Source organism: Pagrus major, chromosome 18 (assembly GCF_040436345.1).
Source record: "Pagrus major chromosome 18, Pma_NU_1.0".
Lineage (NCBI taxonomy): Eukaryota > Metazoa > Chordata > Actinopteri > Spariformes > Sparidae > Pagrus > Pagrus major.
This window is the reverse complement of record NC_133232.1, coordinates 17,652,717-17,671,970: the sequence shown is the minus strand read 5'-3', so window position 1 is coordinate 17,671,970 and position 19,254 is coordinate 17,652,717. Positions and strand designations below refer to the sequence as shown.

The following is a 19,254-nucleotide window of genomic DNA, read 5'->3' as shown; positions in this document are numbered from 1 at the left end:
AATAGCAATGTAAACTGGAGTCACTTTCCTTGTATGTGTACACATAATTGGCTAAGAAAGATGATTCTGATTCTGATTATAATAGTATTGAAACGCTTTGGGTTTTGAACTGTTATTTGGACAAAAAAAAGCTTTTAGAAGACTGAATCACTTCGGGCTCTGGGAAATTGTGACCAGCATTTCCACATTTTTTTTTTTTTACGTTTTATAGACTTAATGTTAATAGTGTAAATAATCAGCAGATTAATCAATGATGCAAATAATCGTTGGTTGCAGCCCAAGTATAGTCACTAGATTAGGCTACTGTAGCTGTTCAGCCCCCTAAAACATGATTAAGTGTCCCTTCTGCAGGGCTTATAGATGTCTATCTGTATGGTCTCACCAAGCCTGCAAATCAAACTTACACATTTTACACAGCCCAGGAGGTGGTATCTTCAATCCTCCTCTCCTCCATATGCTGTACTGTACTGTACATCTCTGCTGCAACATAAACCCTTCATGCCTGTGCTTCTAAATCAGAAAGATTTTATTTTGAATTTCCTCTCTTATCAATTTCCCTCTACATTCTCTTCTACCATCAACAAATCTTTTGTGGAGGTTCAGGTCCACAGTTGTTTTTCTAAGATGGCTTAAGGCCCTTTCCCTCCGTCATCGCTGCATCCTTCTATAAACCCTTGGATTATGGTTGAACATCTGTCTCCCTGCACCTCAATCACGCTCAGCTTTATCCCGCCGTCATCCCTCATCCACATCGTCACTGACCTGCTCCGTCTCATAACAAACAACTCGTCCTTGAAACAAGAGTTTAAGAAAGCGTTCCTTCATTCAGTTACAGACAGCTAGTTTCTTTGACACACACTTAAACACATAGTGCATGAAAACTCCACAGCCACAAGAGCTACTGTACACATCATCAAAAACTGGAAGTGTACCCCTCTCCCAAAATAAGAACAACTTAATGCTTGTTCCGTTCTTGTAAAAACTTAAATACATTAGCTGATCAACAGAAAATCAATCATAGTAGAAATGTGTAGGATCGGTGATTAAATGATCACATTGATAGACAGCTGATAATAACTATAATGGATTCATAGTTTTAGATTTTGAAGGATCATTGCAAAAAAAAATGTGTGGATATCGTCTGATATATCTATATAGGATTTTTTTGCTCCCTAATATTGGCATTGGCCCAAAAATCCAGTATCGGTCAGCCTCTATTAAATACTGTAATAAATCAACAGAAAAATAATTGCAAGTATTTTGATAATTGAGTCAGTCATTTGTTTGACAATCCTGAATTTTGACTTCATTTTGAGTTTGGAGTCTCATCTGTTCAAACACACAAGTCTTTTGGAGGGCTTTTTAGTCATGACCACATTGCTGCTTTTTGTTTGTCTTATTAGTGAACTGAAGTATCTGTAGGTATCTGTTAGAAGGTTGCTTGCTTTCATTGATTTGGTACCAAATTAGTCGATTTAGTCTGGCTTTTATTTTGTCTTTTAATTTGTGGTTTTATTATTTATCCTTTCTTTTTACTGTTTTACTGTACGTTATTTATTGCGTGCAGTATTTTATATATATATTTATTTTTATCATTCTTTTAATTGCTTGTTTTATCTTTTATTATTTTGACTACCCATCTTTAATTGCCATCTTACTCATCTTATGTTATGAAAGTGGTCATATAAAGTTTGATTGATTGACTGATTGATTTGAATATATCACTTCTGTCTTCTGATAAGGGACTGAAGATGTAAATTAGCCCCAAGCTACAATGGATGCATCAAATGGCGTTTATGTTTAATATTGTACATGGTCCCACTACAAATAAATTAAAAGGAACTTAAATAAATTTGGAACTTCTGTGTTGTGCTGGAAGCTGATCCTCCCTCCATTCGGCTAACAGAGAGCAACAGTAGCTCACGTTAGTTTAGGTTTGTTACTTTTTCTGTTCCAGGGGTTCTTATCCTCGTCATCACTGCTCATTCTGCCCACTGCCTTCGACACTGTCAACTTACACATGCTCTTTGCTGCCCTCGCTGACCTGAACATCACTGAGTCTGCACTGGTTGTCCTACTACCTGCCTGAGCACATTTATCAGCCATCAATGAGGAGGCATTCTGTCCACACTGTGGATCTTTAAGCAGCAGGATACTCCACTGCTGAGTTGTGTCTCCAATCTGTCAGCACATCCCTGTTCCTCCTACCACTGCTGCCTTTTATTCTGCCCTCTGACACCCAGCCTGAATATTCTGCTTCACCTGGCAACTTCAGTCGGATGCCTTTCCACCACCTCAGCACTGCTCGGCACCAACATGGACAAGACTGAGCTGCTCTCTTTACTATTAAAACCATTCCCTTTGCAAAATCTCTCCAGCATCACTGCTGACAACAACACACTGACTCTTTCTGCCCACAATCTTACTGTGTTTCAGCACAACCAGCTGTCATGCCAGGCACATATGACATGACTGTGATTCCCTCCTGGCTCTGCTCCCAAAATACTCTCATCAGTGTGACTCATCACCCAAGTGTGACAATGCACCACGTTTTCACCCTTTCCAAATTCTGCCATCTAACCCCATTTGCAGTTGTAGGCTGAAAGTTAGCACCTATTAAATAATGTTCCTGTTACTTTTCTTTTCCATGAGTATTCTGGGCTGTTGAGGCATTTTTGGCTCCGACATTTGCACCTCTTTTGATAGGCTGGATGAAATATTGGTGATAAAGTAACTGAATTTTTTTTTCACTCATTATAACTTATGTTTTCCCAGAGCCCAGAGATATTCAATCTATAATTATATAAAACAGAGAAAAGCCTCACATTTGAGAAGATGGGACCAGTATTTGCACATCAAACTACTTCAACTATTAATCATATATTATGTTTTTGATTAATTTTGTCATGTGATTAATCATTACAGCCCTACTGTAACAGGCAAATAACTGATGAAAAGGCATTTAATGAATATTTTCAAATATTGCAGTTGATCTGATATTACTGCCATTTAGTGATTAGATTACAAAACATTTAACTCACACGTATGAACTTATTCAAATTACTTTTTAACTTTTACATTTGTATCAGTCGCTTTGCACCGTTTGCGAATAACGATTTGTTAAAAAAAAATTAGATGAGGCAGCGGAGGGTTTAATGTGGCGACCATGAACTGCAACATCCCCTTTTCACTTCTAGCTGGGGACATTTGTTACATGTCATTCTGCATCTCTGTCTCCTCAAGTACTATTGTGTGACCTCATAACAGCACAAGATGCCAATCAAGCATTTTATATTTTACAAAATAAGGTTCAGTTTGAACTTGATTAACTTCAACTTTTATTTAGGGTTGTTCTGATACAGATACTGCCTAAAATGCTGGAACCAGTAATGGAGAGTGCCCAATTCTATGCACTGATCTGATACAACATCATTTATTTATTAGGACTGCACACCTATACGCAACTTTATACATTTTGTTATTGCATGACTAGCTAATAGCCATAAACACCAAGTGCCGCTTGTGTAACTTCAAGCACATCAGTAACATAACATTCATAAATGGTTAGTAGAACACTCCTGTTAAATAATAATAAACATGTATAGTATCAGTACTCTGTATTGGCTGATGCACAAAGATCAGATGTCAGAATCTATATCAGGAAGGTAAAAATGGTATTACTTTAACTTTAATATCCCTGATGAGAAATTAGTCTTGCAGCCAGGCATTGGATAGTACGTGCGTGTATTGTTAAGAATTTGGTAAAGGTTTGACACCTCTCAGTGTTATCTACCCGAGGCTAGCTAGAAGGTGCCTCATGACCACAGAGACGTTTCCAATTTCGTAAACTGTGGTGTAATACATACCCTCACTGGTATAAAGCTGACAAATGTTAGAAACACCACTCAGCGTTACATTATTCAGTTCAACAGCATCACAACCTGTAGCCTCTGAAATGATCATTCAACTGAATCCACACCTTTTAAAAAGAAGTTCCACCAACACCTGAATATTAGGATGTTAGACTGCATCAGCGTTGGTACCAACAACAGCTTATGGCAGGTGTCATGCCTGTTTTACGAGAATACTTTTCCCTTTCAAAAATCAAACTATATATTTGTGAAGTGAAGGGCTTGGGGCTGAGAGCCACAGACAGGGCAGGGAACAGCTGCTTAAATACTGATCATTTGCATCTGAATAGTTGATTCACTACAGCAAACTTATTTGCAGCTTACCCTAACTTGCCAGTCAAAAAGAACAAGACAGCTGACAGACTATTTACACAGGGTGGACTTACCTTGATCCTGGGCATGGTGACAGTCGGAGGTCTTGCCTTGGCCACAAAGCTGTTGGACGAGCCTCTCTCCACCACATGTCTGGTGTAGGGCATATACATGCGGCCATTGGGTCCAAACACAAAGTCCTCCCGGAGGGCATCCACTAACATTATAACCACCCTTTTAAAGAGGGGTTGAGGGAGGCGAGAGGAGTTGACAGAGCCTCCTGCAATTAAAGTAAAATATTTGATGAGTTTAAACAGATTAACAGTCAACAGTGAGTCAGACACTCGGATATAAACGCAGGTAAGTCTGGAGGCTGACGATGCTGTGAGCTCACCTGTCAGCGGCTCTGCTGGAAGATCTGACAGCCTGCTCTTAGATGAAAGAGAAGACTTGACAGGTACAGGAAAAAATCCCCGAAGGAAGAGGGCAATGCCAATCACTTCAGATATTAAAATGAACGAGGCAAAAACAGACGAGCGCACTTTCATTTTGCTGCTGGACGGACCCTTTAAGGGACGAGTAGTTAAATTAGTCTTATAACTTGCTAAGTTTAGCTAGCAACCGACAGGACGAGTCCTACACAGGTTAGCCAGATAGAGGAGAAGATAGAAAGCCATTACATCCCATTTCAGATGGACGCACTCTCAAACAACATATTACAAAGCCACGTGTCTCGGTCTTTAGTAAACTGCCTCTATATTTTATATTTGTGACTATAATTAATATATAAACACTAATACCAGTTAGCGCTGGAGCGATTCATAGCAGCTTCCGCATTGATAGCATGAAACTACGGGTATGACGTAGAACCAAACAAGACCAATACGCTTTTCCCCCACAGGCTCAGCTATTGACAGCATAAAGGTTACGAGTGGTTACTCGCTTTTGTATTGGTGCCATGTGTACAAAGAATAATAAAAACATAGTAAAATATTGCTATTAATATATATATACATAATATACATATATACACACATTTACATATATACATATATATGTATATACATATGTATGTATATATGTGTGTATATATATATATATATATATATATATATATATATATATATATACATATATATGTATATATATATGTGTGTGTATATGTATATGTATATGTACATACATACATATACATATGCATATATATATACATATATTGTGTACAAAGAATAATAAAAACATAGTAAAATATTGCTATTAATATATATACACATATACATATATACATACATACATATATATATTAGAAATGTATATAAGAAATAAAATATATAAAGTAATTTAAAAACTGGCGTGATATAAATACATTTAAATCAACCCATAAATACTGTACCTGTAATTTCAATACAATATTATGGTGTAAAAAACTACTTAACTTCTCCTTCCACTTACACATAAATAATGCAACTGCAGCTGTAGCTCAGTTAAAGGTCATTTTAAATCTTACTGCAGTTTATTTAATCTGAGTGGGGCAAATATTGACTTTGTTTTGGCGTTGGTATCAGCCTTGAAATTTAGTGAAGAGGTGCGTTTTCCTGTGCCGCAGAAGTCGTGTGAGATATATGAGCAGTTTTCCCAGAAGGGCTTTAGAAATATATAGTAAAGAGAGCAGGTCAGGCTCCAATGACCACAGAAGGTCAGTCGTGTATGAGTGATGAGTCCTAAAGCTGTCAACTGCTACTAATCTTAGGGCTCTGTATGCGTCTTTTGTCCTTTTAAATTTGGTACCAAAAAAATCTATAAGAGCCAGTTGTAGGGCCTGAAAATCTGCCTGAAGTGTAAATATTGCCAGATGAATCACTATATAGGGATGATAGAAGTGTTCCTAAAACAGACGCAAGAGGAACCTCCATGTGGATCCATCCGAAGGTTGTCATTAATTCTAATTGTAATGGAGTAAATGAATGTAAGACTGTATGTGAAGGAGGGTAGTTTAATCGGGATTATCACTTAAAGGGTAACATGCATCCTTCTCTGGAACCATAAAAAGGCTTTATGCTAGTTTGTAGTACTCCCCAAGACCTGTTAACACACTTTAATGTGTAAAATTGGGGGTGTTACCTTTTAAATCTTTGGAAAGTGCAGCTTAACTTTGAATACTTTTCTGAAAAACCCAAAACTTGTGAAACCAAGTTGAGTCACATCTGAATGTTCACAAATACACTCAAATGTCAAAACATCAAAAATAGCTGGAAAGAAGCTGGTAGGAAAATATCAAGTGCCTGCTGATTTTTACAGTTTGGGGACTTTTATCAGTCATTGCAAAAAGTGTAATTAGCTGGTTTCATCAGTGTGATCTTAGTTTGACAGCACAGAACAAGCTGATAGAACAATGAACTAAATATATAAACACATTCAGGCTTCATAATGTCACTTTGACACAGCAGGTAAGCACAGGTGTATTTAATAACAATAATTATGTCTGCATTTCAGGATGCATGCTGGCTGAGCAATCCATGCTGTTAGTTACACATGTGCTTTACCTGCTATAACGTCAAAATGCCTGCAGTGAAGAAGGTCAAATACTTAACATTTAACTGATGTGAAAACTTGAATTCACTGCACGCTGCTCAAGTACAACTTGTCAAAATTAGCACTACTCTCATCTCGTTCACTTTAGCTAAATACCAATTAGTCCTTAAATCAGATTTGCTTTAATTTGCAGAGTAAAAAGGGCAGCACATAGGGATGATGAGGTATTTTCATTGGGCCACTATAACCACTGGGTAGAACGTAAGTGGACTGTCTAGAGTTTTTTTTTATATGATTTAAACTTGACATTTATGGAGCCTGAGGCTGATGAGGTCTGATTGGAAATTAGCTCAGGATGGAATTAACGTCCTGTCTGCTCTTGTGTGTTTGAGCTGCTGCTGCCATCTACTGGGGACTCTGCTTAAAGGACTTCTGAGATGTTACGCTCCACAAGCACAGCTGGCACAGATTATAATCAGAATTCTATTTTCCATCACTCCCTTTGGATGCCAAAATCAGCAAAATGGAGGACAATCGCTCAAGATCAAAGTCCAGCAGTGGTTCAGGCTCACAACACTGTCCTGCAGCGAGGAGGGGTAGGGATGCTCTTTACAACACACTCAGACTGTAGAACAGTGTTATTCAATCCTGGTGCCTGCTCCAACACACCTGATTCAAATGATCAGCTCATCATCAAGTTCTGCTGAAGTTTGATAATGACCCATTCACTTGAATAAGGTGTGTAATTGATCAAAGTTAAATTCAAGATCATCTCATGAGGTGACCAGAGATAAAAACAAAAACAAAACAAAGATGAGAACAATATTTTCCATAAACAATGCATGTGTATTTTTGCACAGGAGCTCAATATTTTTTGTCCCCGTTACCACAGAATGAATGTCTTTTCAATCACAGTCTTCCATGATCAAATAGGCATATTTTGTGTATTTTGGAAATGTTTCCTTTGGCATTTATAATGTTTTACTGATTATGACGTCTTCATTATTTCCATTTTATACAAAAACATGGTCTATAAAATGTTCAAAGACTAAAAGACGTGAAACTTGTGTATTCTGTCCGATCAACAAAGAAAAAATGACCTAAAAGATAAACATCATCATATCATATTTATCCATTAATTCATTGACTAACTGATTGACGAACTTCTCAGAATGCTACAAAAGCAGGTAATAATTATGTAGAACTTTCTGAACATAAAATGAGGCTCAACGTTTAAATAAAACCACTTCTTATCTGCAGTTTTATAAAAGCCAGGTTTGTCACCATGTGATGAGTTGGAAATCACCTTCACCAACAGAAATGTTAATAATGTATTAAAATAAGTGAGGCTGAGTGAAATCAGGATTTTAAAGGTTTTAGCAGGCATTGATTTTGAACATGTTAACTTTAAATTCCTCTCTTGGCAAATTATCACTTAAATGTCAAAGAGTAGGGAAGTAATGACAAGCATAATCAGCATAATTACAGCGCTTTGTATCAACAATGACAGCTTTATTCAGGATCGGTTGTATGATAATGACACTATAATACAATAAGAAACTAACAGTATTGCAGTCTATTTGTCTGTCCTCTTCAGAACATCAATGAAGGCGTCTTTTGGAACTTGCACGTTGCCAATAAGCCGCATCTTCTTTTTACCCTCCGCTTGTTTCTTCAGTAGCTTCATCTTCCGTGTTATGTCACCTCCGTACTGCCAACAGAAAATAGAATATATAAATACCTCAGAGTGTTTGTGACGTATTTGTAGATAAACCCCATTTGAGAGTTGTTAAAAAAACTTCACTTACACATTTAGCGAGCACATTTTTTCTGTACGCCTTTATTCTGAAAGAGGCAAATACTGTCACATCACGTTTTTGCATGTTTATACACAAATACAAATCACAGTGCTTTCAATATAAACATTGTTTCGCATCTCGTGCCATTCAAGCAAAGTCTTTAGCTTAGTACTTACGTTTCTCTAGCAAGGATCTTACTTCCAATGGCTGCCTGTACTGCGATCTCAAACATCTGCCTTGGTATGGAGTCTTTGAGTCGCTCACACATGGCTTTCCCTGAGCTGTACGCACGGTCTCTGTAATGAAAACACACCAATCAAAACCAGAAACAACAGTAAATAATATACTGTACTCACTGAATCACCTCAAAATAAATGTACATTTAAATAGCTAAAATGATGACACCTCAGGTACCTCTTTGGGAAGACAATGACAGGATGCGACATCCGTCCAAGTTTAATTAAAACAGCAATTTTAAATTCTTAATCACAGCGCAGTCATCAAAATAATCAGTGCTAAAGTTCAAACCAGAGCAGAATCGCAAAACACATAATTTTTACAAGTTATTAAAAAAATCCACCAAGGTTCCCCACTCAATGAAAATGCTATAAAAATCTCTCAAGTGAAAAGTGTGTGGAAAAAGGTTGATATTAGTGGCCATAACATTGCCACATTTCCATTGAGGCAGTCCTGTGCAGTGAATGAAAGCATTCTTATTCACTTGACAGATATGACACCACACTCATGTTTGTGCAGTACATTTTAAGCTTCATCCAGGAGGCAGTAACCCTAGCTAAGCATTAAAGGTACAATAGAATTGGCCAACTGTATCTCAGTTAGCCATGCAGCTAGCAGTCCGGACTGGGAGTTCAGGGACCCGAGGAGTGTTGGTGTTTATACTGCTACCACGTGAGCTTTGGACCGGGACAGGTTAGCTGTTTAGCATGCTAACTTAACTAGATATCGCTGCAACATAATACATCACAATGTCAAAACCTGGCATTGTCAAACTTCAAAAATATGTGACACTAACATGTATCTTGTTTTAACCAAGCACAAACATAAATGCAAAAAAATATATTTGTAGTTTCATTTTATTTTAGTTTTCATTTTGGATGAAACAAAAAATGTGTCAGTCAGTGAGTTTAAGAGGCAGCCCTGCTAGCCATTTCCTCTTGCTCATAGTCTTTATGCTAAGCTAAGCTAATCGCCTCTAAGCTCGAGCTCCGACCAAGTGCACAGACATTTCTCATCTAACTCTCTGCAAGAAAATGAACATGTATATTTTCAAAATGTCAAACTATTCCTTTACTGGGTAAAGTTCAGGGTAAGGACAGGTTCACTGTACATCTGTGTGCCCTTGTCATAAAAGCTACTTCAGATAAAAGCTTCCACATCAAATGGATGTAAATGGCTTCTCTGCTTGACAGGTCAACCTTGTCTCACTTAGGTCCAGTCACGTTCCATATATTTCAGTGGCTCTGTAACGAGCCTCTTGTACTATATATTCAGCCCTGCGATTGCATTGCTCTTAAAGAATAACAGACTGAAGCTGCACTCGGCTTGGCTACAAGGCTTACACTGTAAATGGTCAGAGAGTAGCCATTGTTGGTGAAGCGTAGCGCCCTTCAATTACCAAAGTCTGTACTGGCTTTGGTAGTGAGTACATTAAATACAGATCTGCTGTGCGTCATCACTTCTCGCCTGTGAAGTTACTCTATCGTCCTTGTCCCAAATGGAGTGAAGTCCTTGTCCGGTGTGTAAAGTCATGGTAATAGATAATGTTAACACTGGCTGCCAAGAGGCCATTTTTTAATGTTCTACTGCACGTTGAATACATTTCATGCTCCATAGGCTCAGGAGAATTACTTTGGTAATGAAGGACCATATAACCTTGAAATTATGTAAACTCAAAAATCATCCCATTCTTTTCTTTGACAGCAGTGATAATAATTAAACCACGTGAGCCTGCTGTGACAAAGAAACTGAAAAGATCCTCTAAAAAAGCATCCGACTTACGTGTTTGAATTCAGCTATGATTTCAAACACACAGTACCTGTGGACAATTGTGGTGAGTTCTTCCACCGGTCGCCCATTCAGCAGAATATCCATCTTTATCAGATCAGCAGCCTGGTAGCCTGCGTTCTCGTAGTCAAAGCTATGGAGGATAAAACCATGGAGTCAAAAATGGTACAGTATTTCATTAATCCTATATTGTTGAGGGCTAAATGACTAGATAATGAAAATGTAGTCATCATCTGCTCACGCAAACATGTCCATGGAAGGTCGGGTGAAGTTTCGTAGTCCACAAAACATTTCTGGAGCTTCACAGCAGCGCGCAATGGCGTTGAAGCATTCTCCTAAACAACTGAAGTAGATGGGGACTACGTACATAAAAGACAACAAAAACAAACAAACAAACAACATAAAATGGCTTCATACAGCTCGTCAGGTGTAAGCCAAGTCTCTGGAAGCCAATACATCCCAAATTGATTTAAAAAGCCGTTATTTACACCACTGAAGTGTGGAGCTAGTGCACCCACTCGAGACAGGGTGCGTGCCAACGCTATTAGTTTAGCAAATATAATGAAGAATTCAGTTTCAACGCCAGATGAACTGTATGGAGTCATTTTCTGTTGTTTTTTTATTTTTAAACAAGTCCCCATCTACTACAGTTATTTAGGAGGATGCTGCACCGCTGTTTTGCTGTGAAACTCCAGAAATGTTTTGTGTACCACAAAAATTTCTTACTTTGTGACAACTAAAATGCATGTTCCAAGTTGATTTTATAATGATGAAGATATAATCCTCCACAATTTCAACATAGTGTTTATAATTCTATCCAGTGCACTGGTATTTACAGGCTGCAAAGAGATATCTTTCCACCACCTACCATAAATGATAGTCAGACATTGCACACTATAAATTAAAAACACTACATGTATGTTAGGTTTTAATAAGTGACTGTGTCGTAAATGCATTTATAGATGTTTCACCTTGCTTAGTTTTACCTTGCATATCCAGAGGACATCGATTTGAGCAGATCATAGAAATCCACAACAATTTCATTTAAAGGGAAGAGATACTTCATCATGACACGCTGGTCATCTATGTACACCATGTTCTTCTGGATGGCTCTGCGATTCTTAAGAGAAAACCACACACAACAATATAATCACATTTTTGCCTCCTCCAGTCTTGCACACATTTACAATCTCTACAATCAAAGAAAGGCTGCTTTGGTAGCTTAATTAATCAACTACGTTTGAAATTGGAATGTAAAGTAGCATCAGATATATAAACATATATTCCAATACAAAGGATTCGTTTTCTTGGCTTCCTATTTTCAAACATTGTTTTCTCTTTGGCTCCAGACCAGTTCGGAAAGAGTAAGAAAAAAAGGATGCACTCTAGTATCTCCTGTCAAACTACATTTTCCAACAGGCTTGAGAATCAGGCCAGCATGCCTGTGAGTATTCAGAGACAACATCCCTCTTTGACTTAAAAGGTTTACCCTTTAAACAAGATGCTAACAAGGCAGGTGCACAAGCACAAAAATGAACCCAATATGAAGCAGAAATAATAAATCCAAGTGAAACTGTGTAAACAACAGTCTTTCATTAATTTTATTTGCATTTTCCATGTTCCTCTTACCAAGCAGAGAGTCATAATCTTGCCGGTGTAAGCATCTGGAGCGAGAATGGTCCCCAGCACCATCGGCTCCAAATACTCTGACACAACTGATTTGTCTGGGAACTGAGCGGGGTTCACGATGGTTATCTCCTCGCTGCCATGTTCCTGTCAGGAGAACCAACGAGATCTGAACCTCCAAATGAAACTGGTAAACATCTTTCCAGAAGCTTTCAGGAATTTAAAGTGATACTCTACTAAAAGCGATGTTTGGAGACTGAAACACTCACTGCCTGCGGGCTTGAAATATAGTTGTAAAAGGTGACCTGTACAGTCATGCAGTACCTTACACTACAGTATGTATATTAGGGACTGTATGAGTACACCATTATCTGTATTTTTATCCGTACTTGGAATGGGCGTGGCTTAAACCAGAAGTGGTTGGTACTTAAACTGCAGGTGCTTCCAGCTTCTAACAAGGTTTGTCAGCCAATAGTATAACGTTGTTGGTATCTCATGGTATCTGTGTTTCGTCAGCATCAACATTCTTGGTAAAAATGGCTGATTGCTACAGTATGTGCCCTGCGTACTGTACTGCCCTAATGTTAGCTAGCTAGCATAACAACGCTAACCTTAGCTTGCAAACGTTAGCAACATTACCATTTGCTAGTTAGCATTAGCAACATCAACGTTTGCTAGCTAGCATTAGCAACGTTAGCTAGTGCAGCAAACTGACAACCACTTAATAACAATAACAGCTTTAATGAAATTGATACGGGCTGATCAGACGTTACTATATTTATTATCTATTAGATAAATAATAACAGAACAGCCTCAGAATTGAGCATCAATCCAATAGTTTTCAAATCAAGTCAAATGTTACTCTTAAACTCTCTAAACAAAAACTACATTATATGTACTGGACAATTATTCCATAACTTGTTTTTAATCATGATAATTTGTCATTAAAATAATAATCTGAAGTCTTTACAAGCACTTAGCTGGTACTTATGGGATGACAAAGTCTTTCTTCTAAAGGCAACTCAACTTGTGTCTCTGGACAGGACAATTTAATGGTCCTCTGAAATAATTCCCATCAAGTATCTGTTGTCATTTCACAGGAAAGCGTGCCAGCAATAATAGAGAGCCACCATTTATTATTAATTTCCAAGTCTGTTCAAACTGAAATCACAGTACGTCCCCATGAGCAGGAAGCGGCTCTTACCTTGATGAGTCTGGTCGAAGAGAGGATGGCCTTGTAGGGCACGGTGGGCGCCGTTACTATGACAGAGGCATTGTATTCCTGCTCCAGCCTCTGATTGAACACCTCCATATGGAGAAGACCCAGGAAGCCAAGTCTGCAGGGGGACAGGAAGGTTCACAGGTTCACTCAAAATTTATTATTGATGTTCACGTTTTTAATTACAAAGAGCTGGTTTGGAAAGAGTTCAACAGTGAGTGAGATTCATTGCTTTTCCAGTGCAGTTTTATACCAATCCAAATGATCTAAATCACAGCCACTAATTAATCAAATGTACACCATCTGGACTGATATGACCCCTGATGATAAATAAACTCTTACATGGCGATTTTTTTTTGGCACTCGAGAGTTTGTCCCAAGGAACATTGTTTATTGCTCAATCAATCACGTCACATGTTGTCCATTTTTGTGTAGAAACCACTAAAAAAGAAGATATATCTTACTACGTCCCCTACGTTGGATGCCTATTAGGAAAAAATGCTTTTCTGTAACAACAAATTACTTGAAAAGCATCCAAAATGGTCTAAACTTTTGTGTAGCTGCACTGCTCAGTGTCCACACTTTTGTTTTCATTCTGTCACATTGTACGTAATGCCCCCTCCTCTGTTGTGCTCTGAAAGCCATTTTTCATTCTAATTCAAAGCAAGTCGTCCCAAACCTCCATCCTGCTCCCAGGGCCAGACTGCTGTCTCTCTGCACTGTGACACTTGAGTCATTCAGGGTCAGTCTCTCGATGGCGCTGCGGAGGCCCGGGTACTCTGACTGGTCCATCGGATACATGCCTGAGGGACAGAAAAACAAAACACAGAGTGCACATCAGGACTCTTTTCATCTCCTGAGAAAGGACTGACTGCACTTACTGTACTAGCCAGTGAAACATACACAGAAGGGGTTTTATGTTTGACTACATGTCAAATGATACTGGAATATCCTGCACTAATGGACAGTTATATAACAAGTAAATTATGTTGTTATGCAGAATGGTATCCTCAATTTCAGATCTTATTACAGTTTTATCTGACAGCACGAGGCGATTGTAGATGAGGACACTCCCTACCAGCAAAGACCATGGCTTTGGCAGGTTTAAACCCTGGAAGAGTTTCCACCGGCTGCTCCTGGAGGTACAGTGTGTCACCAATCTGGGCCTCCTTCACATCCTTCATCCCTGCTATTATGTAGCCCACTTGGCCTGCAAACCTGCACAACAGTCGTACTATGATTATTCTTATGCACTAAAATACAAATGCAACTTCTACACCAGATTCTTAATCTGAGCTACAGTAAAAGTCCAACAGTACTCACAGTTGGACAGTACAGTAGGCTGGCGTATTAGTCAAAGGCGGCTGTAGAGGCAATGTTCTAATTGGATTTATTATTGTATTATTACAAATTTTAGGTTACTTTACATGTCTGTTGCAAAAGAGTGCATTTAAATGAACCTGTCCTGAATTTTAAGGACATCAGAGCACATCAGAAACTCTCCTCTCTTCTTAATCATTAACATATTCAAACACTGTATCTGTACACAAGGGTCATTCCATGTCAACTCACCCAGAATTCAGAACTTTTCGCAGCTCATGTCATGAATTTTCACGAAAAAACGTCATGTAAAAACTTCTATTCAATTCATTTGACCTTACAAGATCATAGTTGTACTCTAAATACTTTTTAAAAGGTTCACTGATTAACTTATTTACAGACCTAAAAACAGAAAAAGAGACAGGCAGTTTCCAAGAGCTAAAATGAGTTCTTCATGCACGTCAAAGCTATGTTTACATTGGTAATGGTAAACATTAGAACAAAATAGATTGTATTTTGAGTTAATGTTTGTAGTGTGTGGAATTCAAGTTTCTCTATCTGTGTAATACCGAAAGAGACTGTTTTTCATCAGGTTCTGGAAATTTGCAAGTTACAGCTTGAGCAAAATCTATGACATGAGCTGGAGGGGCCTGGGTGAGTTGGTATGGACTGACCCACAGCTAAATATGTGTCAAAGCAAAGCAGAAAATCACTTACTCAGTGACCTCTATTATATATCATGCAGTCTGATTTGATCTAAACAACCTTCCACGGATACAGAAACAAGCATCCGACTGTTTCATTTATCTACATAGATGCTAAAAAGATTATCCACTCAGAAGACCACTCAATCAATAAATACATACTATACAGTATATAAGGATGTGTTCCAATTGTTTTCCTAATCGAAAGATTTAGTTTATTATCAAAAAAGACTAACTAAGCAGCACTGCTGAAAAGCTCAAACCAGCACGTTTGGCATTCAACGACTACAATGAGAGAAATGAAAGGAGGAGGAAGACTGTCACGTACAGCTTCTGTGTGGGGTGCTCATCTGGCCGGAGGAGCCCCAGCTCGTTGACCTCGTAGGTTTTGCCGAGATGTGCGGACACGATCCTGTCCCCTTTTCTGACCTGACCTCCAAACAAAGCGATGTTGGCCACCACTCCTCTATAGTGGTCAAAATTGGAGTCAAACACAAGGGCTTTGAATGGGTCGTCGATGCTTGCCGCAGGCCTGAGGACACAAGGATGAAAAAAAGATTAACTTCTATGTTTCAGACATGTTTCGGTGAGAAATGAAACCAGTTTAACTTTCTTACGGTGGAATTCTGTTCACAACTGCTTGGAGAACTTTTTCAACATTTGTTCCAAGTTTGGCAGAAATCTGAAAAAGATGAGATTGCAAATGAAGAGAAATTTCTCACATAAGTGATACTGAAAACTAAAAAAAGAAGCGCCAACTCACCCTGATGCAATCTTCACGTGGAATATCAAACACCTTTTCTATCTGTGACTCCACTCTCTCTGGATCGGCATTTTTCAAATCAATCTACAGAAGACATCAAATTAGAAAATAAATTAGGAAATATTAGAATTAGACAAACAATGTGTGATTAAACTAAAAACATATCATATTCGGTCTCAGTGTACCTTGTTGATGACAGGGATGATTGCCAGCTGAGCCTCAAAAGCCAGGTAGAAGTTGGCCACCGTCTGCGCTTGAACCCCCTTCACATGACAACACAATTATTACGACTGGTTCAGATGTAGTATTTAAATTCGATCACAAATCACTGAGAAAACCAGGAGCTAGAAATTTGGTTTTGTACCTGATTGGCATCGACAATCAACAGGACACCTTGGCATGCAGAAATGGATCGAGAGACTTCATAACTGAAGTCAACATGACCCTACAGAGAGGAAAAGCACCAGAGATTAAAAAAACTGAAAGACATGGCAATGACAAAAGAATTGCAGATTAGTTTCATATCAACTGATGTATTTTTTCCCCACATTTGCAGTAAGAGGTCATTTTGGTCTAACGTTACTGTAATTAATTAATTTTAGATGAGAGAGCTGATTCTCTAAAGCTGAAATCTGCAACATGCAACTGTCCTGCAACAAGATGACCACAAAACAAAAATGTGAGCTTAGATCTATTTTAGAGCCAAAATCCATATTTTACTGATCATTTTTTAAGTTATGGTGAGGAAATTATGGATACATCAAATCTGCCACAGCACTGAGAAGTCCCAGCAGTAACAACCATGGATGAAAACAGTAAGAAAACGAAGTTGTTAGGTGGGTTTACAATCTAAGTGGAGGAAAGCAGTTGCAGGTTCAAATCAAATTATTAAATACATTTGTGATTAAACACTTTTCCACTCAGAAGCACCAGACAGGAGCGGTGCACTTGCCGGTGTGTCGATGAGGTTCAGGAGGTACTGCTGTCCCTCGTGGCTGTAAAACAGAGAGGCTGTCTGGGCCTTCACTGTTATCCCTCTCTCTCGCTCCACCTGAAGCTTGTCCAACACCTGCTTGTTCTTCTCAGTCTTTGCTATGGCACCTGTTTGTCAATGGCATCCATTAGTGACACATCGTGTTTATTGTAATCCATCTATCAACAGATTATAGACAGAGTACTTTGTCTGTATTTCAATAGTGTCCAATTTGTTATTATTATTTCAATTATTATTGTTAATATCAGTATGCTTCAGACCAATGCCTGTTACACTTTATAATCACCATCATTGATACATGGTAATTTTAAAGTTTATTAAACTTGACTTAATAGATATTTCACATATTCATATTGTTGACCATCAATTAAATGCTTCATAAATCATGTATTAAGCCAACTTATTGTAAATTTGGAACTGATGTTTATAATACTTTGTAAATAGTGAACATAATACTGTGTAGTTCATCTATAAACATCACTCGGATGGCCATTATATAGTTGAGACTGATGTTTACTGCACCTTTACAAATAATTTATAAATGGTTTATAAAGCATTTCATTGTTAGTCAACACTAAAATAACCATTGTTTATTAATCTAAGTTTAATCAACTATTTGATTAGCATTTATTACTGATGGTTATTATAAATTATTACCCCTACACTATTGTGGAGAGGTGACGTGCGATGAGGAGACATACCTGTCATCTCCAACAGCCTGTCAGCCAAAGTACTTTTTCCATGGTCAATATGAGCGATGATGCAAAAGTTCCTGATTCTGTCTGCAGGGAACTTAGACAGGTCAATGGATTCCTTAAAAGCAAAAGGAAAGAAACCTGTTAATGTCTATGACAGCCACTCCAACACTTGTTGCAGTAACCTTCTTTAAGACAAACAGATTGGGTAAATCAATTATTATGTCTGTCTTTTTGGGGCAGGTACAGAGCCATAAATGGAGTAAACATCTTAATGAATATGAAGTTTCTCAGCTCTTCTCAACCCTTCGGTTTACTTTCAGCCTCTATACGTATACAATCTCTAACACTACTGTATTACAGAGCTCACAGACACCTAATGTTTCAAACTAATGCTGTCAACACGTTAGCTGAAGCTATGTTTTAAGTCTTGTGTTGGCTACCTTGTCTGTGCTCATCATCCTGAAGCTGCTGGAGAACACAGGCATCCTCTTCATCCAGCGGTGTCTGAACAGTGTGTAGGTCATGTTGTAGTTTTGTATTTTCCTCCTGTACATTTTGAACTGTAAAACACGTCTTAACAGAGGTGTTTCACACCAACGTCTCACTAAAGAAAACGACATGTTTTCCGTTAAGCTACCACCAAGTCAGTAAGTCACCCAACAGCATGAAGGATAAACAACGTTAGCTGGCTAAGCTAGCTAAGCTAGCTGTGAAATCCCTCCGCACTGTCATGAATTAACTCCGGGCTATCGCCACATTGGCGGACCACAGCTGGCCTGTCACGACGACAGGAATACGCGAATGTTGGAGGTAAATAGTCTTGTAATCACCCCGGTGCATGAGCTGCTAGGGTGCTGACATTTTGGGTGACAGTTCACCGGCAAAGGCTTCTGGGAAATGTTGTTGATTTTTCGAAGCGGAGATGATGAAAAGAAACAAGATAATGCTCTACCACAGCCTCGGTTGTCTTTTATAAGTCGGAGCAAACGAGCAAATGTATTTTAGATAAACTATTATACTGTTGCTCCTTAATGCATCGAAAATGTATTGCAATGCTAACAAACGTTGCTAAGCTGACTGCACTGCTGTCAGTCGTTTCCTTCCACAGATTTTTTTTAAATGCATCTATGGCAGCCTGTGTCTCTGATAGTGCAGCCGGCTATTTATATCTATAATTTGTCAATAGCCCGAGTGACTACAGTTGGAATGATTTAATATACAGAAATGAACACATGACACAGCGTTGTGAAGCGTATAAGGAGGATGACTATCTTGACGTAGTGCAATCTTTGGAAACGCTGTCGGAAGTCCCGCCTACTCAATCTGTCAGATGTAGGATAAAAATGGATAT

General features: G+C 38.4%; 2 protein-coding genes across 2 annotated transcripts in view; both read right to left on the bottom strand.

Moving 5' to 3' along the window:
• Nucleotides 1-5,066, bottom strand: part of pigg (phosphatidylinositol glycan anchor biosynthesis class G (EMM blood group)) — a 71,024-nt gene extending 65,958 nt beyond the window's left edge. Inside the window, exons 1-2 of the mRNA XM_073486317.1 lie at nt 4,618-5,066; nt 4,298-4,503 (exon numbers count right to left, since the gene is read on the bottom strand). Of these exons, the coding sequence (XP_073342418.1) occupies nt 4,298-4,503; nt 4,618-4,771 (360 nt within the window). The 5' untranslated portion in view covers nt 4,772-5,066. The remainder of the gene's footprint in view (nt 1-4,297; nt 4,504-4,617) is intronic.
• Nucleotides 5,067-8,246: 3,180 nt separating this feature from the next.
• guf1 (GTP binding elongation factor GUF1) lies at nt 8,247-18,771 on the bottom strand. Its single transcript, XM_073487622.1, has 17 exons — nt 18,344-18,771; nt 17,907-18,018; nt 17,164-17,312; nt 16,576-16,656; nt 16,397-16,474; nt 16,212-16,295; nt 16,066-16,130; nt 15,777-15,980; nt 14,503-14,642; nt 14,104-14,227; nt 13,410-13,542; nt 12,209-12,352; nt 11,566-11,699; nt 10,611-10,712; nt 8,731-8,850; nt 8,564-8,600; nt 8,247-8,466 (listed from the first exon to the last, which is right to left on the bottom strand). Exons 1-17 carry the CDS (start codon nt 18,521-18,523, stop codon nt 8,332-8,334), a joined length of 2,022 nt encoding a protein of 673 aa, XP_073343723.1. The 5' UTR covers nt 18,524-18,771; the 3' UTR covers nt 8,247-8,331.
• Between the last annotated feature and the right edge of the window lie 483 nt (nt 18,772-19,254).